Below are 23482 nucleotides of genomic sequence, written 5' to 3'. Positions count from 1 at the left end.
ATAGTGGCCTAATATGCAGTGCCATCATTCTGTTTGGCGATTTGGACAGCCAGCTCACTACTTTCTCCTCATCGCATATCACGTGGCCACGGTATCTGTCACGACGCCCCGGCGCATAAATCTCCGACTATTTATTGTGAATGAAAATGTTTTAAAACTGTATATTTTTTCCTTTGTTGTACATATTGTAGGCTCGTAATTAGTAAAGCATTAGCTTGAGGCTCCAAACTCATTTCTTTGTCAGTGTCCATGGCTTCGTTGAGGAAAAGAAACTCCATACGTTCGTCTTGGTTTTTGTTCACTTTAGTTAGACATTAAATCAATGGTACAAAAATTTAAAAATAACACACACAAAAATGAAATATCGAAAGAAGTTGAAGCGGAGGAGGAGGTAAATAAAAGTGTGTGGCTCTACTCCAAATATTGCCTGACCGCATTACTGCCGTGTACCACACAGGTCCCTCCGCATAAAAGCAATCAAATAGGTCCTAAATAAACAAAGCTGTGACACAATTGTATATTACTATAAAAGCTATGTGAATGTCACATCTTATATTTACATATTTTAAACACAAACAATATAACTATTACCTATTCACTATACAGATGAACATTAAACAATTCAACTTGTAAATAATGTAAATAATATCCTTTTATCAGAATGAACGTAAATCACTTTTATCCAAATATTACTTAACTTAAAATCAAATTTAGGCTCCTACACATATTTTCAACTAAAACTAATAAATTATTTCCATAGTGTATATTTATTGCATCACTTTGATTCTCGCGCCATGTTTTTTTCATACTCGCAATGCAAACCGTTTGAGTGTGCATCGATTTTCACTACTTTTCATAGTGCATTGTGGGTAATTTTGATCCCTCAGAGTAGGGTGCACATTCGGACACAGCAGTCTGTCTTCCTCTTCTTCTTTTTTTTCTTTTTCTTCTTATTTTTCTTCTTCTTCTCCTTCTTCTGTCGAGTTCTAATTTTAATATACCGATTTACAAGTTACACCTGTGTATTAGTTGCAGGAGCTATGTATATAAAAAAAATCAAGTGTGACTTATTGTCTTAAAATTTTAGCACTCTTAAAATTAAGTAATTAGTAGAGTAGCTAAGTCACTTTTAAAGTCTAGTTATCAATAAAGTAACTAAGTTACTCTTTCAAGGCAACTGTGGTAACGCTACATGCAACAGGGTGTTTGCAGTATGTTGTTCAACTGCAGCTATCAGCATTAGGATGATTGTAACTGTTACCAAGCTTTTATACTTAAAAAAAAGCTTGTGTCAGATTTCAATGTTTTTTCTTTAGTAATTAAATGGTATCATTTGCCTTGTGATAGAGCCTGGAATAAAAACAGAATCAGTGTTTTCAATGATATCGTACAGCAATTGCCTGATATTTTCCCCTTGTTTATGCTCATATTTTTTCCAGTATCCCTAATTTACGTGCTGGGGCTCAGGGGCCCACTATCTCGTTTAGTGGCCGCAGCATATTGCCCCACTGCCACTTTGACCTTGAAGATTCTGACTATATCACCGGGAGCCGACGCAATCCTGAGTTCAGGACTTATTTGGAACCTAACATCAGAGTGGTAGAATGCAAAACGCTTGGCCTCTTTACCCCAGCAAAAAGGTTATGAAATTATTATTATTATTATTATTATTTACTTAAGTTGTTAACTTAAAAAACTTGAACATTGGGCTCATAAGTGCCTGTTCTTTTTGCAGATCTTTTACTGTGTTGAACCCAACCAATGAACCATACTCATTCCAATGGAAGTGTGAAGATACTGGTAACAGTGCGTTTAGCTGCCTCACCCCATTTGGCATTATTCGGCCTGGAGAGAAGTTAGAGGTAAGGAGCAGAGCTACTGTATGACCATAAAACTCAAAAGATTGCTATTGTAGTATTATTCCCCAGTGACAGCAATACATTTTATCTGTTGATACAGTATGCTGCCCTTCTACCTTTACCTATAGCCTCTTATCAACATTCATAACCGGTAATGCTTTCCCTATTTGGGTTGTGGCCTATCCCTCCTATTCCTGGTTGGTAACCAATCACTCGACACAATTACAAACAACAATTCACACGCACATTCACCCTTATGGGCAAGTTAGATTCTTCAGTTAACATTACAAATCTGTTTTTGGAACATGGGAGGAAGTTAGAGTACTCAAAGTAAATTTGAACCCAGAACCTCTTGAGTCTGATTGTGCTGTTAGCTACTGTATGATTAATTAAACACTATGACCAAATACCCCCTGTGAGTGTGTCAAGACATATCTCTATCCTGTAATCTCAACATGTTTCTGTTACTCTCTCTTGAAGAGTTAAGATTTACCTAACCTTCACCATAATCTCTTTTTGCTTTTAAATAGATGAGCTTTAAATATGTGGCTGAGCAGGTGAATGATGTGGAGTCATTTTGGAGCTTTGTGATTGAGATGCTGTCTCTGTCAATGCCCTTCCTGTGTGTGGGCTCCATGAGAGAGCCTCTTATCTACTTTGACAAATCTCACATTGACTTTGGCAAACAACTTATTGGTATGTCACACCTATGGGCACTCAGTGACATCACATATTAAAGTACAATATCTGTATTAGTTTTATTTCCTGCAATGTATGAAATGACACTAGGGCCTGATTTATTAAGATCTATACTAATAGCGGGTTAATGGAATATCTATTCATTTCAATGAGGAAATATTTGAGATATGTGAGTGTTTTGAGTTATGGGTATGGAACAAATTAAATTTGTATCTCAAGGCAACACTGAATAGAGATGAAACTGGCCAAAATCTCTAAAGCGCAAATCATTTGGGGAAATGCGGACGCAGAAGTGGGTCTATACCCTGTTTCTAAATCTGCTTCCACAGTCATTTGCGTGCACAATCAAGTTTATGCCTGTTTTTGCATTTTCAAAAACTAATTTAATCTTAATCATTTGTATATATATCATTCACTGCCAGCCCAGTAAGAATGAATCTTTGACGTCCATAGCCGTCTTTGGCAGTAAATGTGTTAAAGATCAAGTCAAATCAAATCAACTGAATGCCAATGTGAATAATTAGAAATGACCATGCTATTTGTAGAATTATTAACACACCCAAAATTCTTGAACATAACTACAAGTAATTTTTTTATGTTTTCTTTAGGTAATAAAGTGTCGCAAACAGTGAATCTCGTGAATGAAGAGAAGGAGCCCTTTCACTTCACTGTTTTGCAGCCATCATTACTCTGTGATGACCAAGAGTCCAGCCTCATTTTGCAGCCAATGTCTGGCACAGTGCCCGCAAAAGAAAAGTGAATGACTTTTAATCATCCATTTGGAGATTATGACAAGGAAATAACTTTAACATGTTGACATCCGATTGCAGGTTGCCTTTGGCAGTGTCCTTCAGTCCTTGCCGACAGGGCTATGTGAGCTTCAAATTAACCCTGAGGGTGAAGAGGAAGTCAAAGCTACTCATCCTGACTTGTAAGGCACAATGTTGTACAATTACTGCTTCTATCCAAGTGGAAAATCCAGATGGAGGACTCAGAGAGCTGAGTCCGGACATTTTGAATAGTTGGGACTTTGGAAAAGTAAGTATTCCTTCTCAATTACGTGAAAGTGTGAAAGCAACGTTGGAACCACAACACTGAAAGTGTACATCATATGACGACATGTGTTTACCATAGGTGGGCATTTCAGAGCAAGCTACCTTCAATATCCTGGTGACCAATACAGGGAGACACAACATGGATGTGAACTTTGAACTGGAAGGGCCAAGTGAGCTTCTTCAGCACTTTGTAACAAAACCCAAAAATTCCTCAATAGCTGTTGGAGAGAAGCTGCAGTCAGCTGTCTTCTTTTCTCCTCGGAGCAATTGCACACTCACAGATACCAGGCTGAAAATCAAAGTAAGATTACTCAAAGAAAATTATTGAATACAGAAAAATGTTTGAGCGATTGAAAATAAGTCCTCTTGCTAACTCCTTCTGTTTCTTAAGGTAAACAAAGGCCCATTGTTTACAATTACTTTGGAAGGCCGTGGTGTGGCACCCGAGCTTGAATTCTCTTTCAAAAAGTACAACTTTGGAAAGAACTTTGTGTATTGCCCTGGTATGACGCCAGCATCCCACACACTTGTGTTAAAAAATAAAGGCAACAGGGACATCAGGTTAGTTGTTCTAGCGTTGTTTAGTCAAGATGTGAAATACATAAAGGAATGTAGAGTCATAAATACACTTCATTCTGTTCCTCAGTGTCAAGTGTCAAACCAAAAAGTGCTTGTTCCTGGAAATTGGATTTAAACCAGATGTTTTGTCCCCTGGTACAATGGTGGAGGTTCCTTTCACCTTTTATCCTCGCGAGCCACGGCGTTATCATGAAAATGTCATCTTCTTAATCAACAGCTGCATCAAAGAACAAGTGGACATTTGGGGACAAGGAGTTGAATTGAAGGTGAACACCGTACTGTATACTGCACGCAGAAGCATTCTTTGTCAACCTCAACCTCCACACACCTTTATAAAATGTCACGTTTTATTGAAATTTGATATTCAAACTTCATCCGCCTGCTGCACATTTTTATCATTTTGTCCTAGTTGGGAGTATTGGCTCCCAAGCACCAGAAGGTGAAACTTGGAAATCTGACACCAGGTCAGAAAGTTATGAAACGGGTGCAGCTCGTCAACCGAAGTATTTTGGACGTTTCCTTCACCTTGCAGCTTGACACCAGAAAGCCAATTATTGAAGCCAAGGTAAGGAAGCTTGAATTAAATCATTAGGAGTGGCCGGTCAGCAAGCAGTTTCACATTGCCTCATCTCTGCTTCTTCACCTCTAGGATTTGTCATTCAATCCAGAAAACGAGCTATTGCTTAAAGCTTTTCAAGGTTCATGTAATGCCGAGATCCTGTTCACACCCCAACAGCGTATTTGTGCTTTTACTGCTGAGCTGCAGGCTGAGATTGACAACTATTTACATCCGCTGCTGACCATCCAGGGCTGCTGCCAGGTACACTTCAAATTAGTATGTCTCTTGAAAATCAATACACTCTGACATCTCTTGAAAATTGAAGCATGTCTATAGGATCAATGTGTGCACGTGTGACTGGTTTTGTTTCCATTTCCAATTTGTGACTAACATTAACATCAATCAAAATACTAATTTACGGCCGTGTGATGGTGTGTTGCCTGTTGTTAGTTAGGGTAATGTGGTTCTGATTCGTACTTTCAGGGTGTAGATGTACGTCTTGAACATGAACACTTGGGATTTGGAGCAATTGTCCAGCATTGCCAGGGCAAAAAGAACGTTGTCATGATCAACACAGGAGAACTTTGTGCTCGGTAAGCTTGCAAAATAACAATGACAAAATTAGTAAAGGCATTTCTGAAGTATTAATGTTGTTTACAAATGTGATGGTAGCTATTTGAATTATTTTGGTCAAATAGTCTTGATTTTAAACACCTACCATTCTGCTTTATGAACAAATAAACAGGTTCAACTGGAAAACTGAAGACTTTCCTCAAGAGTTGTCCATCCAGCCAACTAAAGGTTCTATCCAGCCAGGAACGGAGATTCCCTTAGAATTGACATTTGCCCCAGTGCGCTTGAATAATGACTTAAGATATGAAAACCTAACCTGCTGCATTGAAGGCGTCTCTTCACCCATCACTCTCACTGTGACAGGCTCCTGCATTGGAGCCGCTTCCAGCAAAGAGGTTTGGTTAACATCTGCAGCATTCTTATTGCTTATGTCATATGCACAATGTTAAACAAAAATCTTCAAAATTTCATTAAAAGGCATTTGTGGATGTATGTGCAGTATATATACAAAACATAATACTGTAGAGTTGCTATTATTATTATGATTTATTTTTTTTATTGAGTAGAGGGGACAGTGGAACACACTTCTATTTACTGCTCTATACTCAGCAGTGGTATGAAGATAGACACATCTTTGTAACATATTCTATTGTTCATACATATCATATATTGCTTATTTTTCTTGTTCTGTTCTTTTTGCTCTGCTTTTCTTGTAATTCTTTCCAGGTGGTCAATTTTTCTTGCCCTGTGCGTGGCTCACACACCCAGACACTGTCTGTGGTCAACCCCACAAATCAACGTTGCAGCATTCGACCTGTCATCAATGGCAAGCACTGGAGAGCTGCACCATCTGTGGTTCTTGAGCCTCTTCAAAGCAACACATATGTGGTCACCTACAGACCGCTGACCATGACTGTTGATGGAAAGAAACACTTGGTAAAGGACCAGTTGCTTTGATAACTTCATTCCATTATGTCTAATTGAATGAATGAATGAATGAATTTATTTCGGCTACAAAACACAGAAAAAAATACACAAACATTCCTTTGAACAAAGCAAGCAAAAATGGTATAGGCTGAAAACATCAGGCTTATTGCTTATCCCCTACAAGTGGCTAACTAACCATGAACATTGTTTAACATAACGCATACAGTATTTCACAAAAGTGAGTACACTCCTCACATTTCTGCAGATATTTAATTACAGTACAATTCCGTGAATTACATTTTTTTTTCCATATAAATTTTTTTAAATCGTCCCACTGTATTTCACAAGGATTCATCAAAATATATATATTCTTAAATAAAAAATTATAGACACCTAGATATTATAAAATAAATAAATAAATAATAGTATATTATAATTAATAAAAATAATAATAATAATAAAACATGAATTCCAACACAAAATGTAATGTCTTGTTACAAATTTATGGAATATAAAATACCTAGTTTAAAAAATATTGCTCGCGTGTACACCATGGGCAAAATTAGTCAAGCCAGCAGCAACAACAATTGTTCATGCTATCCATGACGGAACACGCAGCCAACATGGTGAGGCTGACTTCAACATAAATTTTTTCCAAATGAAGTAATAAGCTAAATGCGCATCTCACGCTGTGCGGTGGATTATGGGTAAAATTGCTTTTTGGGGCTACCAAACGTCATTCAAAACTAGTGAAAAGCAACGAAGGAAGCTATGATTTGGACCATTTTAACCACTGTAAAGTTGATTTTTTTTTCCATCTATGCCTATGTGTGCTGAGACGCTACAGTTAAGCTTAGTTAAGTGCTTAATATTTGGCTGGATGTATGCACAACACCGGGACCGAGGAGTGACACCGGGTCATTAGGAAGAGATGGGTAGGACCTTTCTTCAGTGAGGAGTTTAAGAGGCTGGAAGCATGTTCTAAATGATGAGCTGTGGTGTGACCCAGAGCACCTCTGAGCTTTGTTCTTTTCCCCATTGTATGGGGATGTGTCTTTAAAGCACAATCGTCGTTTCATGTAATATGTTGCATTACTTTGCTGAGAAATGTAATGTTTCTGTCATCAATAATGATTGAAGGTCTGTCAGTCCGTTAATGACGGACGCCCATTTTGTTGACAATTAACAAATGAAGGCAAACTTCTAAAAATTCACGGACCACGCATTGCCAGAAGTGGGTTTTCTTTTGTCAGGGTAATTATCAATAACAGGGTAATTACCAATGGACCTTCTCAGATTGTATATGACTGACACCCGTTTCGCTAACGAATGACAAATGATGGAAACACTGACGGATGCTGGCTACGCTCACGTACCGCAGAGTACATCCACTTCTTGGCTGTGACTGCTACTGAGCCACTCTTATTCTCCTGCATTAAACAAGTCAATATACACTAACTTCCTATATAGACACCTTGCTTGGAATAATCGCCTAAGTCATTTCAGATTTTTCAAGAAACACAAAAAAATTAACCATTTGCGTCATGAGGTGGTGATTTAGGCAAAAAAATAATAATTCTCAAAAAAAAAAACCGATTATTTAATTATTATTATTTAATTGTTTTTAAGAGGGTGACGATATACTATATGTGGTTAGTAAGGAAACGATAGTAATATAACAAGCAATGTCAAGCGGAAAATAGTGGTGACAAAATGTAATTTAGCATGACGCAAGCATCGTTAAAATAACGTTGACGGACTGACGGTTGATGGTCTGTGCTCAAGATATTTACTGTTGGTCCTAAAAAAACGGGTTAATTTAATCATGATGGAAGCTCGGTTAAAACAATATTGCGAATTGACAATTACAGCTTAGTTCGTCTTGAAATTGTGATGGATTTGACGATGACGGAACCCACAGCCCTGAACACAATCATAATTACAAAATAGATGGCTGAGTCTATATATTGTTTTAATAAAGGGAGGGTATGCCATTATTGACCAATTTACACACATGAATAATCAATCATGTATTTTCTTTGACAACATATTTAACTTATTTACAATTAATTGCTCTGTGTTAAATTTAATGTAAAGACCAGATTAATCCAGACATTCCGCAGCAATTTTGTGTTATTTCAGCCGGTATAACAGGCTTAACAACAAATATGAATCCATCATGAACTTCAGTGGCGGTCCGGATCTTGAAGAGATCGTTGGCTTTCCTACTGGAACAAGGCAAACACATTCAAAATGTTGTGGACTCTACGGTGTTGTGGAGCACCCTGCTGAGGTCAGCACAAGGGAACACCACGATGCCAATACCTTAGCCAAAGTCACAGCCATCACTTAATGATGCTGATGAAGGTTCCACAAACCATTACAGAAATACAGATACAAAGCACACAAGGATTAATACATATAATTTCACATCATATGACCTATTTCTGCTTTATCTTCAGGGGTCAGTTTTTTTCTCATTCCCCAATGGGGCTGGTATGCTGTACTCGCTACAAGGGGCCGCTGAGCCCCCTAAAGCTGAGAGCACGATTGTACATGAATTGCCTGCCAAGACCCATCACACACAGATACTCCCTGTTACCAACTGGCTCTCAAAGCAGAAACGGTAAAGCATGTAGAATACATTCACGGCTGTAATCACACTTATTTCTATTTAGCCTCAATGATTTAGTTCTTATTTTTAGTCGTTTTTTTTTTATTTGTTTTTATTTTTACGAACTGCAAGCTATACTTAGAAAAGGTGACTGAAGTCAGTGCCCTTAAAATGACATTTTGACAGTGAAGATATCGTTCACATATCATTTATTAGTCAAGTTTCTTTACATCCGTGAATTTACACAAAAAGCACAGTCTAATTCTGTTTATTTGTGTCCAGGTTCCTTGTCATAATAGAGTTTCTGACTCCTGAAAATCCAGATACTACGGTTTCTCTCAAGGGTCGTGAGTATATTGATGTCCCGGCTCTGTCTAAGAAGGACTACAAGATTCATTTTTATACATTCAGAGAGGGCCAGTACAATGCTAAGGTTTGAACACAAACACACATTTGAATTCTGATTTTAAAAAAAATTGGGGAGTCATGTTATCCTCTCTTCCTAGGTGACATTCTTGAATGAGGTCTCGAGAGAGTACTTGTTCTACATCCTTAACTTCAAGGTTACCAGTCCAGTAGACTTGGCCACAATGGAACTGGTGTCAAATGTCCGGGAGAAGACTTCAGCCACCATAGAAGTTGAGAACCCCCTGACTACGTCTATCTGCCTCACAGTTGACTGTAAATGCCCTGACATAAGTGCTCCAAGTCTGCACACTGTGCCAGCAATGTCAAAGGTAAAATGTATTCCACATACCCTTAACACTGCTGGGTCAAAAGTTGGATAGACCCACTAACTTGGGTCAATTTGACCCAACTTTGGGTTGTTTTGTACAAAACTATCCAGGAAGTTGGGTTAGTATGACCCAAGTTAGCAGGTCGGACCAACTTTTGACCCAGCAGTTTTAAGAGTGCCGGTCATACCCACACATTTTGGTGTTACCCCACAAACTGGTTTTGTGTTCTGTCTCATTAGGGTGCGCTGACCTTCGACTACCAGCCCCTCCGAGTCGGCGAGACGACCACCCGGCTGTCTTTGTTTTGTAGTGATCTTGGTTACTTCCACTATGGTCTTCTTCTCCGAGCTCTACCTCAGCCACCAGAGAAGACTATTCAATTCAGTGCTTCCTTGGGGACTAGCCACAGTGTTGCTGTCAAGTTCCTCAACTTCTCCCACTTCAAAACAGAATACACTTGCAAGGTAGGAATGATTTAAAGGGTATAGGCCTACACAGTAAACTTGACGCTTTTTAGAGTGGGGCGAATTTGATTCTGTTTTAGAGTAGGCTAATACTTTTGGAAGACATTTAAAAAAAGTAAAGAATTAAAGTAAAGTAAAGAAAAATAAAGAATGGGGGGATAAATAAAAGTCACTCAAGGGTTGAGGATCAAACTCACAACCTTCAGTTTGGGAGACTGCCAGAAGCGCTATGCCCCTCCTACTGTTTGCTTATCTCCAAGAGACCAAAGAGTTCAGAAGAATCCAGCTGACACGAAATATTAATATGCAGCAGGAGCTGCGTGGCTCAAGATCGGCTGTCTTCCAAGGTGAAGGTCGTGAGTTCATTCCTTAACCCTTTTATTTATTTATTTTTTAATTTTTCATGAGTGATCTCACTCATCAATGTGACATTAACTCACTCATTCACTGCCATTGACGGCTGTAGACGTCCAAAAAAAATTTGAACTATTTATATTCGTTTTAATTTTTTTCCTACTTTTCTTAACAAGAGTATGAAAACCTAGAAAAAAATATTGTAAATTTAGAACAGATATAAAATGTTTGATTAATCGTGAGTTAACTATTGAAGTCATGCAATTAATTACAATTAAAAAAATGTAATCGCCTGACGCGATTTCAAAAAAGGAAAGATTATTAAAAATTAGGGGAGTCAGGCGGTAAAATTTTTTTTATCGTAATTGAATCGCATGACTTGACTAGTTAACTCATGAGTAATCACAAATTTTATATATGTTCTAAATGTACAATAAAGAATTCTAGGTTTTCATACTCTTCAATCATAGCTTGGTTTGCTGGGGGGACAGGGGATGAACATTTGCCACTTCCAAGCGTTAACCAGACTCGGCTGTCTGAAACACTGTCACGTCAAAGGCAAAAGATAAGCAAAATTGCATTGAGTTTTGCATAGATTAGCATGAGCTGACAATAGCTTCTGATAAAGTGTACATACAGTACTTGATTGGTCCTTGAAGTTTTTTTCTGTTGGGGGATGGAGGGATAATATTTACATTTGGCGATGTGTTTATATTCCACATGCACAGACCAACACACTAATTCACAAGTGTAGAAAGTGCAATATATGAAGAGCTGCATCCACAAGTGAAAATGTTTTAACTGTCTTGACGGTCACTCCCCACTGAGAAGCCACTGACCTAGTTGCTATTTTCTAGCTCTGCCTCAGGTCATCATTTTAATGGAAAGACCATACACTTTTGACTCAGTAGTTTATATGGGCAGGGTAAACAGTTGCTCACAACAGTCGATTAGTAAACCTCGCTCCCCAAAGCCTTTGACCCTGTTGTATAGTGTGCTCCACTCGCAAGCAGGGAGGTTGCCCGGGTTTCAGTATGGCCAACAGTTACACTTGTCGCAGTCATGTAGTGACACTTAAAGAGGAAGTCAACCTTAAACATTTCTTGACAATATTATCTTATGTGAGACCTCACCAGTCTAAACATGACATTCTAATTAACCCCTTCAGACCCGTATTTTTTCTGCTCGGCAAAATGTATTGATTGATTTTGACTCTCTTCCTACATAAGAACAACATGGAAATGTTTTTGGGGGGGTTATCTCATTTTTAGTTGTTATAGTGGATGCCAGGATAATATGGCTGTAGCGTGTTGTAAACCTATAAGCTTATATGCAACATTTTTAACATGAACATCATGCAAATCAACTTGAGATTGTGATTGGTTATGTAAGATCCAATCATGAATCAGAAGTGTTGAGCTCCTCCAAATTATGCGTTTTATTGGTTTAGACATGCAAATATGTCATGTCCACTGGGGCCATCTGTGGGTCTGAAGGGGTTCATATTACATTTGTGGAATATGCGTTATGAAGCAAAATCCAAAAATCCGTTTTTATCCATCTTGTCATCTGAAGATGACATCACAGTTGCTTAGGGCTCCGGCAATGATTAATCACAGCTCACCTGCTTTATGAAGCTGAGCTGTGATTGGTTGTTACCTGAGACCTGAGCAACAGTAATGTCATTTTCATTCAACAGCAAGTGGCAAAATGGCCGCCTTCTGATATTGATGAGAACTGCTGGGTTTTTCTGCTTAACTCATATTACACTACTACCCAAAATACTGTATTTAGACTAGTGGGGCTGCATTGAACATATTATTGTCAAATATTTTTGGTGGGTTGGCGTCCCCTTTAAGAACTTCTTTTTTTTTTCCAATTATAAAAATGCATAACATGTCTCCTTTCAGGAATTGTATCCACAGCATGATTTGTTTGTCTGTCCTGTTTTGCCCTTAAACAACTGCAGACTGACTGCCCAGCCTTCCTTGTGAACAAGACTGTGGCTGCATTGCCTGGTAACCAGACAGGGTCTCAAGTCAGCGTGGAGGTTTGTTTTGAGCCTTATCAGCTTGGAGAGGTGAACGGCCAGCTTCACCTGTCGTCTGGTATTGGGGGTGAATACATCTTTCTGTTACGTGGGGTCGGCCTCCCTTCCAAAACACAAGGCCCGTTCAACATTAGGAATGGTCGTAGCATCTCTATCCCTTTCAAGAATGTGTTCCTGCAGACCACCGTCTTTACTTTTCAGGTATTGTATATGTCTTGACTATCAAATAACTTTAAAATGATGTCATTGTTGTGAAATATATGTAACTAAACAATGGTACGTCTTGCAGGTGGACAACCCCTGTTTTACAGTCAAAGCAGCTGACACCATCCTCTCTAAAAAAACACAGCCCATCCAGGTCCACTTTTTAGCCCCTGAAGGAGGCTCGCCAGGGCCATGTATTGGCAAATTGACCATCTCCAATCAGTGCACAGATGCACAAAGTAAAGCCAGCTCGTGGATGTATTACTTGAGAGGCAACCTGCTGGAGTCAACGTAATCCCAACATTAATGCAGTCAGCAAAACAAATTATAATGCTACTTCAAAATGTTGTTTTACTGTCAAAAAAATAAAGTTTGTTGTCATGTGTGTAAATACAAGGCCATGCCCTCCAAAAATAATTAAAATACTACACAATACTGTATGTACTGTACATATACAGTATCAGCAGTCCCCAGCCACTGTGTATTGGTGGTACTTGGCTGCCCAGAAGGAGTGAACAAAAAAATATGTTGAAAATGTTCTGTTAGATACATGTCAAGCCACTTGTCTTGAGTATGTGATACCTTCATTGGCAATCGGTCATAAATAATGACCACACGGGGGCACTCGTGTCTTGTCTAATGACTCCAGTCTTTACCAAAGTCCCATTCTTTATTTGCTCCCCTCTTTATGGCCATTCAAGTGGCATTGCAATATTGCCTTTTGAACCTTCACGCATGTTTTGAAGAAGATGGACACGTTGATAGTTTTTACAGTAGCATCACAAAAAAAGTCTATATAATTTACCCTTGATGTGTATTCATTGTGTGTTGTTTCAATATATACTTTATACCAGTGGGTGCATATGCATTTGTTATGTGGGACTTTGTGGAGACTTACCTGATTCAATCATAATACTACAAAAAGTGTAACGTAACAGCCCGTGGCAGTGCCATACTTTTTTTGTATGAAAAAAGATGTATCCAAGAACATGACAAAAACAGCAACTTTTGCAATCTGATCTTATTCTCAAGGCCCTGGGCAGATCAGATTGACATGACAACAAAGAGGCTGATATTAAATTGGACAATACAATCTCATCCACATACTGGAAGCTATGCAGCCAATACAAAATGTGACTAATAAAGAGGAGACTGCAATCAATGCCCTTTCAAAAAACGAATATTAGTTTCTAAGTAAAGTGCTGGTTGGAGTGATGGGAAAATAAAGCTTCATGAGCCACTTGTAATTAATGTTTTTATTTTTTTGCTCCTCTAGATGGTGGTCTTGGTTTATAGATGCAGTGTAAATCAATTGCACTAGCCTTCATCTTTAAACCAAGAGCCTGTAGTGTTTAGGCCAGCATAGAATGTCTCGCTGACAATGGCCATCACCACTAGCACTTGTAAGCCGTATAACAAACAGCATTAAAAATTAAACTTTTTTTTAATGCAATTTCTTTCACTCAACGATATCGTGCACTACCATTCTAATGTGTTTTGCATATGCTTAAGTGCAGGTACAATTCTAAAAGTTGGAGGAAGAGACGCATCATGGGTCTAAAGATGACTAGTATTGTAGACCTATGACGTGAAAAAATTGGCATATGTTGCTTATCCCACATTTGATCGAGTGGTGTAAAAGTGCCCCACTGTATAGCGCGGGTGTGTTTTAGGGTGGGGTTGTGATGTAACTGGGAAGGGAGGCTGGGGTGGGGGCTCTTCTCCCCCATAGAGCGCAGCATGAGCGCTCCTGAGCAAAAGGATGTGCGAGCAGGCAGCGCGCTACTGTAGGGACGGAGTCCACAAACTGCTGAACAAAGAACAAGCCAAACTTCGAGCCCAAGAAAGCCGCGAACAGACGAAGCCCGTAGCCGGTCAGGACAGCGAGTCCGAAACGGCAGCTCAGTCCGGAAACAGCGGCGCCCAGCCCGGTGGAATTGACGGGCTCGTCCGCTGGATCGTCACCAAAATGAGCGACAACAAGAACATCTCCAGCAGGGAGTACGCCTCCAGCAAGGAGGAGGTGGCAGTGGCTCAAGAGCAGTTCTTCGCCCCGGAACCGCGGAGAGGCATCTCCGTCATTCTGGATGTGAGTATAGTACCGACTAGTCGCACGCACAGTGCTGGATCTTCACATCCAGCGTGGTAGTGCGCACTTACGCGCGCCGAAGCTCCATTTACTGGCGCACTGTAATTTTGCAGAGCTTTTAACGTCTTATAGTATTCATAACAATAAGAACTAATTGTAAACTGGTTTTACTGAAGCAAACTGTAGAATATGGAAAGTAGTTTGAGCATTTATTCCATATGGTACGCCTCAGGCATCAGGTCCATGTACTAGTAGCCTATATACTCTTATTTCTCCTTACAAGAGACAATTAAGTTACCGAATGGCTAGGGCGTACGCGGACCACTTCATCCCCCAACTCAGAGGTTGTGGGTTAGATCGCCAGAAAGCCAATGAAGCACTCGTAGAATGATTGAATGATTTTTTTTCCCACGCCTTCTGCCCTATAGCTATTCTACTAGTGCAGTAGTTTGGCCTACTGGTGGGGACAAAGAGCATATTTAATTGATTTAAAGCAGGATATCGCTCATGTCTAATAAATGCTTGACTTTCCAAAGTAAAATAGATAAACTTTTGTTGGAGGTGACTGTGAAGTTTTTGACTAAATCTTTGATGAATTCATTATAGATTAGGTATGCCTCAAATCATGTATCTAATTGCAAGACTTTCACATAAATAATAGTGATTTGATATTTTGGTTGTAAATTGCATTGCTGTAGACCTACACTGCATCATACTCAGATTGGTTTAAAATATTCTGCCCCTCACAAGATTATTAATTTGCCACGCCCACTTGAACCAATGACGTAACTACCACCCATGAGCCACCTGTTTACATTTGGGGGATTGATGAATTTTTATGCCATAACAACTGAATTTTACAATGGAATCTCCAACGTGGAACATCGTAGCTCACTGTGAAGATGAGATCAAGATAGTGACACCATCAATGATTTATCACAGTCCCTTAGGATTTCCCGTTTTAGATGCTTTTCAACCTTCTTTAACAATGAATCTGCATTACTAACACTGATCAGTTGATAATCTTTGCATGCAGGTCCGCCTTTTGTCACCAGCACTAAACTTACGTTGCCATTTCCCGTCACTCCTACACTTGTATCTGCTTGAACTTTCAATAGTTCATTGTGCTATTGAACCCAATGTTATTGGTGAGAAATCTACTTTAAATGTGTTTGACAGAACTTGGTGTGTGTGAGCACGTGTGAAGCTGCAGGCTGTATTTTACTTATGCTAACTCTACCTGATTGCCTGTTGTCCAGCCAAACAATTTTCTTTTCTCCTAACAGCTGCATCATTTCTTTATAGTTTACTTTTATAACTCGTGTCATCCCTTTTGATAACTAACCATGTGAAAAAGCACCACACAATTTCTTCAGACCAACTTTGTCTGTGAAAAAAAAAAAATTCTTTACTGCAAACGCTGACACGGACATTGCTAGGCGCAGTAATACAACAGTCAGCCTTGAGAACAGCTCCCGTGAGGGGAACTATATTTAAATAAATATAAATATTTTGTGAATAAGTGGTTTAGAAAATGGATGGATGGATGGATAAATGTTTTTGTAACACTTGGTCACGAAAAAGCAAATTAAAACTCTTCTGCAAGTATTTGGGATCTAATTAAGACTCGTATTCCATGTATTGAAACTACACTATAACATAATTTGGACATAATTCTGTGAGTGTGTTGAAGAAGAACCACCCTGTCACAATAAAACGTGACGGGGTGTTATGTGACGGGGTGGTCAATTTCACTCTAAAATGGCCATTGTTCTCCATCTGGTTAGGTTCCTGACCTAAAGGAGTATACTTTCAGTAAAAAAATATCATTTTCTTTACATTAAAAGTGTAAAATGTTTGATTAAAAAAAACAGTTTTCCCTATAAATATTGTGTGACTGGGATAGTTGGGTTGAGCTTGATGGACCTAATCTAAAAAATAAAATAAAATAAAAAAAGGAATAGAATGTCAGAACTTGCCTTCTTCCTGGCTGCTCCAGAGGTACAAATGATGTCACTTCCTCTTTGTGGTGTCACTTAAAGCAACAGTCAATAAACTCGTAAGTGTGACGGTGATGGTAAGATAAACTGAGGGACGCGCGCAAATAATATATATTTTTAAAATTTTTAATCAATATATTTTATGTAATCAGCGACACACTTATATTCATGGAAATAATAAATCTTTGACAAAAACCTTTAATGTATTTGGTGATATTTTGGATGCAGATGGTCATAATGTGAAAATGGTCATGTGGTCATGTGATTGCAAATAAAATGTCACTCTAAAAAAATATAGCATTTACTAATATATTATGTTAACAACAATGAATTTAAGCTTGAGAAACAAACTTGGGCACATTTTTGTGTGTGCCTCAAATACTTGATCAAACGTTGTGGACTCAAAAGGCACTCGTCTGGTACAATGACTCTCAACAACTTCTCCCCCTTCAAGTTCCAAAATTCTTCTGCAATAATTTGAAAACAAAGTTATGGCAAGCATCTATACAAAATAACTTCTAATAGCCCTTCACCTCACCTCACTGTGGTGATCAAACTCAAAATCATTAATGCTTTTATTATCCCAATACCTCTGGAAGTTGTATGATTATCGACTGGGTACATTAGCAATTTCCATTAAGAAAATGCACACAAATATATTTGTAAATATCATTTATGTAACCCTCAGTTTATATCCAGGAACTAAGCATGAGATGAATTTGTCACACACAACCTATCACAATGAATAACAGTCTGCATTGATTGCTCTCTGTTCACTTCCCCCACTGGTTTCCCCAAATGCCTTTTCTGTGCGTTTTTGTCTTTCAAAGCGCAATTTCCTGGCACATGGAAATGAAGCGCTCTAAAATACTGATGAAAGAGGCTGGCTTGTGCTCTGAATGCCAGAGAAACACTGACTGTGAATTCATTGCCACAATTATATGTGTATATCTAGAGTGTATGCTTGTTAGAGAACAAAAAGTTTTTCCTAACTGTTCACGTAGACAGGAATTAATTAGTGGTGTTTGTGTTTGTGGCGGAATGTACATAGAGTGTTTCAAGATGCATGAAATAGACAGTAGTAGTCATTATATGTATGTTTGTGAATTTATGATTATTACTACCCCATCTGATCTACGGCCAAAAGCATGGCACACTGCGACCGGAACTGTTCTCCAGTCAATCCCGTCTTTCTTACACTGTCTTTTACAAGATGCGCATGGATATCTTTTTAATCTACTGTTTCTGTATTAAACCCATGCAATTGTGTATTTGCATATTGAACACAACTATTGTAGTCAACTAAACATTTGCACATTAGAAAAAATAAAGGCTACATTTGTATGGTCTGTATAAAAACCGACAGCATTGCCTACTGTTAACTCTCACATAGAATGTTCCTTTGTGTGATTGCATGGGATTGTGTGTGAATAGCAGAGTGGACCAAGCCAAGTCAAACGTACGTCTTCCGTAGAGCTCTACTGCATACAACTTCTCCGCAGTAGATGGCTAGTAAGCTACGCAAAACCACGTGCCACCAACATTACCATAAAATACGGTAATTAGCATGTTAATGGGTGTGCCATATAACACAGTGATTTTCACATCGATGCAGTATGAACATCAGTGTAGAAGTACTGAAGCTTTAGCGGGTGTCACCGTCAGATCGTTTGGCTCGCGCCGCTATCATCACACAGACACGCCAGCAGACGCAGCCTTCAAAGGAATGACAACTTCATAGTTATTGGACACAATTGTGATATTTATCAGACAGCCTGTTGTGTTTTTGAGAGGTTGAAGTTGGATTTACTATACTTTGAAATAAGAGCAGGATTTTTAGCTTTGAATAAAACCCCTGCTTTATTTATACTTAGCAACAGTGTTAATGTGAGACTTACTAAGAAAAGAATGGCACCAACAGAGGAGTGCTCAAACAAGTGATGCTTACTATTCTTATTTCTAAAGTAGCTGGTGGTAAGCATACAAACATCCATGCATCCATTTTCTACCGCTTGTCCTCATTGGGGTTGTGGGTGTGTTGGATCTTATTTTAAGGCAAGAAGCGGGGTAGAAATTTAGTTTAGGCTTAATTAAGCGAATGACAGATTTTTTTTGGGGGGGGGGGGTGCGTTACGTCAATACAACTTTTTTCGTACGCTGATATTGTTATACGGCACAAAAATTTACCTTGATAACAAATTTCATTGTTACTGACTCACGTTCATTTTGTGTCCACAGATCTTCAGAAGAGCTGACAAAGACGGTGAGTAAATGTTAAAATTTACTAGATTGAGTTTAGATTACAGGAGAACTTTGTCATTTGTCTCAGTAGTTTTATCGGGGGGATCACATAACAAGAATTTGTCACTCACAGGAAATAACAAAATGAAGTAATTCATGAATAATAATGACATAATTATAATAAGAAATGTTTAGTGGTCATAATTAAATAGGCCGGATGTTGAAGGAGGTTGGGGATAATCTCACATTGGCCAACTGTAATTCCCTTGACCAGGTGATAGGCTGTGTGAATTGGGACATGTGGTATTTAATTTTCATTCTTAATTGAGACCTGGAAATTAAAATAATAATAATAATGCCGTGCAACACACAGTACGCATCCATGTTACATAACGTAGTTTACTTTAACACACAGGCCATCAAATAGTGGATGTGTATTTACCAATATTTGATCTTCAGTTTTATCAACTGACACATCACACAGTGAGAGTAACTCATGTGTTCATTACAGTCTCATTAAGAATAAACAAAAAATATATTAAATTGCAGCCATAGAATCTGTTTGTTGGTGGTACACTTTTCAATTTATGACTATTTGTGATTTGAAGTGATTTTGAGTGCACTATCTTTTTTTCTTTTGGACATTCAGACACATATACAAAATGGCGTGACCCCTTCATAGAGCGCCATGTACGGATTAGGGAATAGTGTGTACATTTGGATACAGCGAATGTCTTTCATTGACAGTTGAAAATAAGAAGCGGAAATGACGTCTATTTGCGTCGTGACGCTGTCCGTGCATTTCGGTTCAGATGGGGATTGATTACATTCCTACGGGAGTAACTCTGTCTACTCACGCATTTAAACAGGTTCTTCCAAATCTGTCAGAAACCACAATTTTTACCTTAACCTGAATATTGATGGCATGTAAACGTAGTGACTGATGGCTGGGCTGTTGAATGACAATCTTGGGCTGCTGAAAAGAGAGTGAGTAGAACCAGGAAGTCAGATCAGACGGACAATCTCTAAGGTTAAGATCTGGACAGGTCTGTCGATCAAAGAGCACAAATAAACAAACGGGAAACTGAATCATAAATCAGAAGGGAGAAAAGAAAGAAAATAGCACATTTGATATACTTGCACCTCATGCAGATTTGCCACTGCTTCTATCTTCTCTGGAGCAGCTGTTCTAAAGATGGACAAGCCTGCTGTCGTTGGATTGGTCCTTACTCGACGTCTTTTTGCTACTGGTGCAGAAAAGTCAAAAGAGGAGGGTTTTGGTACCATGAGGAAAGATGGTTATGATAAGGGAACTCTGATGTATGGAAAGCAGACTGGGAAAGAAGGGAAAGGAACCAGCAAGTGCAAGTTGAAAAGGAGCTAATTTTATCCTGCCTCTCTTGGGAGGAGACCAGGGGAACTGTTTTAATGAGAGGGACATGGAACGAGAGAAAGGTGCATATTTTAGGGAGCGACACAAAGAGATGTGTGGGGAAGCAAGGACGTGACAACAACAACAACAATGAAATGACGATGATTTCATTCGACGGACTGATTTGACATTTTCATTATAAATGGGTTCATCGTACTGCAATTCAAATGTGTACAGGTGCGTGCAAATGTGGGCCTCTATATTATGCATCCCCGATTTCCGCAAATGCACACAGCATGCTTCAGTAGGCATTTTTATTGGTGCTCGTCTGTAACAGAAGCTTAAAGCATCAGTGTGTTCAAGCTTGGTTGCGTGACTTTGTATATAAAGGACTGTGTGAGAGCATGTGTACGTGTGTGTAGTAATCTGACTTTAAAGGCATTGTTATGCAGCTAGTGCAGTGTTGCAGTAGCCCTGAACTATGAAATATTCAATTGGCAGCACCTCCTTTGTAGTTTCTTCTTGCAGTACCTCCTTGCATTGAGCAGGTACACTTTGAAAAGATGAAGGGGAAATCCATACAAGATTTAAATAGGTCACTATTTTGACTTCATTTTTCTATGGCTACCGACTGAAAGTAATTCCAATCCATTTTCTACATCACTTAAGTGTCCTGTTTGTTAAGCATCCTCTCCGGAAATTTGAGCTCACTGGAAGCGCTCTACGCTCCAAAACCAGAGACGTGGTTGTGGCGCGGATTCTATCTGAGTTGGGTGAACTCCGCTGGTTCGACATATCCGCCGGCAATAGCGGAGGAATGCACCTCCGTGATGCGACGGCATATTATAGATTACTGTACATTACAACCTTTTTTTGTGCAAATGAAATTCCACTAAGTGCATTTAAATCATTATAAAAGGGTGACAGACAATACGTTATAATGTCTACTAAAAATGAAGGTCAAAACATTTTGATGTATTGAATTCAATTTGGAACATATACAAAAACAATATGCAGTGTTTTTTCAGCTGTATGTTAGATGGAGTTTCACTTAATTGGTAGACTTAGACCTCCCTCTGATACATTTAGTCTTCGTATACAATAAAATTGATTACTTTCACACTTTCAATCAGCGGATGGGTTTTTAATTCTTTGCCTTTCTGTGTCCTGTGACTCATCCAGCGTGTATTAATCATCATGATTATGTTTGGCATAATGACAGTGCGCAGACAGGTTTTCGGGAGGGTTGTTTATCTATGCTGTCAAGACTGGACAGAAACACAGCATTGCAGCTGACAGCAAACAGTCGAGTGGAGCTGCGTCCTGGTGTGGCGGAAACACAATCATCAGTGTTGGACCTCATTAATAAAGTGACTTACAATACAATGTTATCACGACTGTACTAGTTTGCTGATTGTTATTATGAATACGTGCAACTTCCATTCAACAACAGTGGTTCCCAAACGTTTTACGCCAAATACCATCAAAATAATACGTAGCACCGTGATGTCTAATTAAAACACAGTAGTCTAGTAGGCCAGAGTGTCCATCAATAACAAGACAGAGGATCGTTGTAAAGTATGATTAATAATATTGTGATATCGTAATATTGTGTAAACACAGAAAACACACACGATAGCACCGCCTGTTCCATACATGATTTTGTTTCTGGCACCGCCACGGATAGTAGCTCGCCTCCGCGGCTTATAATCACGTCGCACCCTTTGAGTAACCTTAGTATCAATAATTGGGCAGTGTACACACTCAATTACTTGTCTTTGTGAAAAAGCCAATTTTAAGATTTACAATGTGTTTCCAGTGGCCACAACAGGCCGTTTGACCCAAACGGCCATTTTGCTTCTCCTTATTCAACTCTTCTAATGCTTTCTCACTGTCCATCACGTGACTGACCATGATAGGTGGGGTGGTGACGGAGGAGGATTCAGGGCTGCTCAGGCCTGAAGGTGCAATACGGTCCAGCCGTCAATCTGCTATGAATGACTGCGTATTTTTCCAACCCAGAATGTCCTGATAGGTACCCTTACGTTTCTCATGCCTTGATCAAGGTCCGACACGTTTTTCAATAAAACATAGAAGGTCAGAGGAAAATTTTTTCAACAAGGCAGGGAAGAAATATTTTATTCTGAAGCTAAGTTTACAATCTGTTCCCGTTGATCTAGGTCGTGTGTGAATCTGAACAGTTCCATTTTTTTTCAGATCCGACCCAATCCTCTTTCATGTGTGGATATCTTCTTCTTTTCCTTTTGGCTTTTCCCTTCACGGGTCGCCACAGCGAATCAGTTGCCTCCATCTAATCCTGTCCTCTGCATCCTCCACTCTCACACCAACTACCTTCATGTCTTCTTTAACTACATCCATAAACCTCCTCTTTGGTCTTCCTCTTGACCTCCTGCCTGGCATTTGGAAAACTCAGCATCCTTCTGCAAATATACTCACTATCTCTCCTCTGGACATGTCCAAACCATCTCAGTCTGGCCTCTCTGACTTTATCTCCAAAGCCTCTAACATGTGCTGTCCCTCTGATTTACTCATTCCTGATTCTATCCATCCTGGTCACTCCCAAAGAGAATCTCAGCATCTTCATCTCTGCCACCTCCAGCTCTGCCTCCTCAGTGGCACTGTCTCCAGACCAAACAACATCGCTGGTCTCACTACAGTTTTATAAACCTTTCCTTTCATTTTAGCTGAAAGTCTTCTATCACACATCACACCTGACACTTTTCTCCACCCGTTCCAGCCTGCCTGCACACGCTTCTCCACTTATTTTCCACACTCTCCATTGCTCTGGACTGTTGACCCTAAATACTTAAACTCCTCCACCTTCTTGGTCTCTCCTCCCTGTAACCTAACTCTTCCACTTGGGTCCCTCCCATTCACACACAGATACTCCATCTTGCTACGGCTAACCTTCTTTTCCTCTAGTTTCTCCTTCACCTGTTCTCATTTGATTTGGCGTGCATTATGGATGCTCATGTCAAACTAGTATGTAAATTAGCCCCAATTTAATCTAACAGTGACTATATTTACATGCAGGCAATAACCCTTTTAAAACACGAATATTGGCAATAGGCCATGTAAACAAAAA

At 39.2% G+C, this 23482-nt stretch overlaps 2 protein-coding genes across 6 annotated transcripts in view; both read left to right on the top strand.

Moving 5' to 3' along the window:
• The window catches only part of hydin (HYDIN axonemal central pair apparatus protein), a 67106-nt gene extending 53628 nt beyond the window's left edge, over nucleotides 1–13478 (top strand). For all 4 annotated transcript variants that reach the window (XM_086074214.1, XM_086074215.1, XM_086074212.1 and 1 more), the window contains 19 exons: nucleotides 1440–1640; nucleotides 1736–1862; nucleotides 2390–2555; nucleotides 3167–3314; nucleotides 3389–3596; nucleotides 3693–3914; nucleotides 4005–4174; nucleotides 4260–4458; nucleotides 4602–4757; nucleotides 4842–5012; nucleotides 5235–5344; nucleotides 5497–5719; nucleotides 6051–6260; nucleotides 8714–8877; nucleotides 9148–9298; nucleotides 9372–9602; nucleotides 9842–10066; nucleotides 12390–12671; nucleotides 12760–13478. In XM_086074214.1, the coding sequence (XP_085930340.1) occupies nucleotides 1440–1640; nucleotides 1736–1862; nucleotides 2390–2555; nucleotides 3167–3314; nucleotides 3389–3596; nucleotides 3693–3914; nucleotides 4005–4174; nucleotides 4260–4458; nucleotides 4602–4757; nucleotides 4842–5012; nucleotides 5235–5344; nucleotides 5497–5719; nucleotides 6051–6260; nucleotides 8714–8877; nucleotides 9148–9298; nucleotides 9372–9602; nucleotides 9842–10066; nucleotides 12390–12671; nucleotides 12760–12969 (3574 nt within the window). In that variant the 3' untranslated portion in view covers nucleotides 12970–13478. The remainder of the gene's footprint in view (nucleotides 1–1439; nucleotides 1641–1735; nucleotides 1863–2389; nucleotides 2556–3166; nucleotides 3315–3388; nucleotides 3597–3692; nucleotides 3915–4004; nucleotides 4175–4259; nucleotides 4459–4601; nucleotides 4758–4841; nucleotides 5013–5234; nucleotides 5345–5496; nucleotides 5720–6050; nucleotides 6261–8713; nucleotides 8878–9147; nucleotides 9299–9371; nucleotides 9603–9841; nucleotides 10067–12389; nucleotides 12672–12759) is intronic.
• A 915-nt stretch (nucleotides 13479–14393) lies between these two features.
• Nucleotides 14394–23482, top strand: part of necab2 (N-terminal EF-hand calcium binding protein 2) — a 121718-nt gene continuing 112629 nt past the window's right edge. For both annotated transcript variants that reach the window (XR_015094637.1, XM_086074231.1), the window contains exons 1-2: nucleotides 14394–14763; nucleotides 19002–19026. Coding sequence is in view for 1 of the 2 variants with exons in the window: in XM_086074231.1 (XP_085930357.1) it covers nucleotides 14437–14763; nucleotides 19002–19026 (352 nt within the window). In the remaining variant the exon portion in view is untranslated. The remainder of the gene's footprint in view (nucleotides 14764–19001; nucleotides 19027–23482) is intronic.

The sequence above is a fragment of the Leptonotus elevatus genome, chromosome 4, assembly GCF_054856555.1.
Source record: "Leptonotus elevatus isolate MCC_2025b chromosome 4, RoL_Lele_1.0, whole genome shotgun sequence".
NCBI lineage: Eukaryota > Metazoa > Chordata > Actinopteri > Syngnathiformes > Syngnathidae > Leptonotus > Leptonotus elevatus.
Note: the sequence above shows the minus strand (reverse complement) of the source record. Positions and strands in the feature narration are given on the sequence as shown.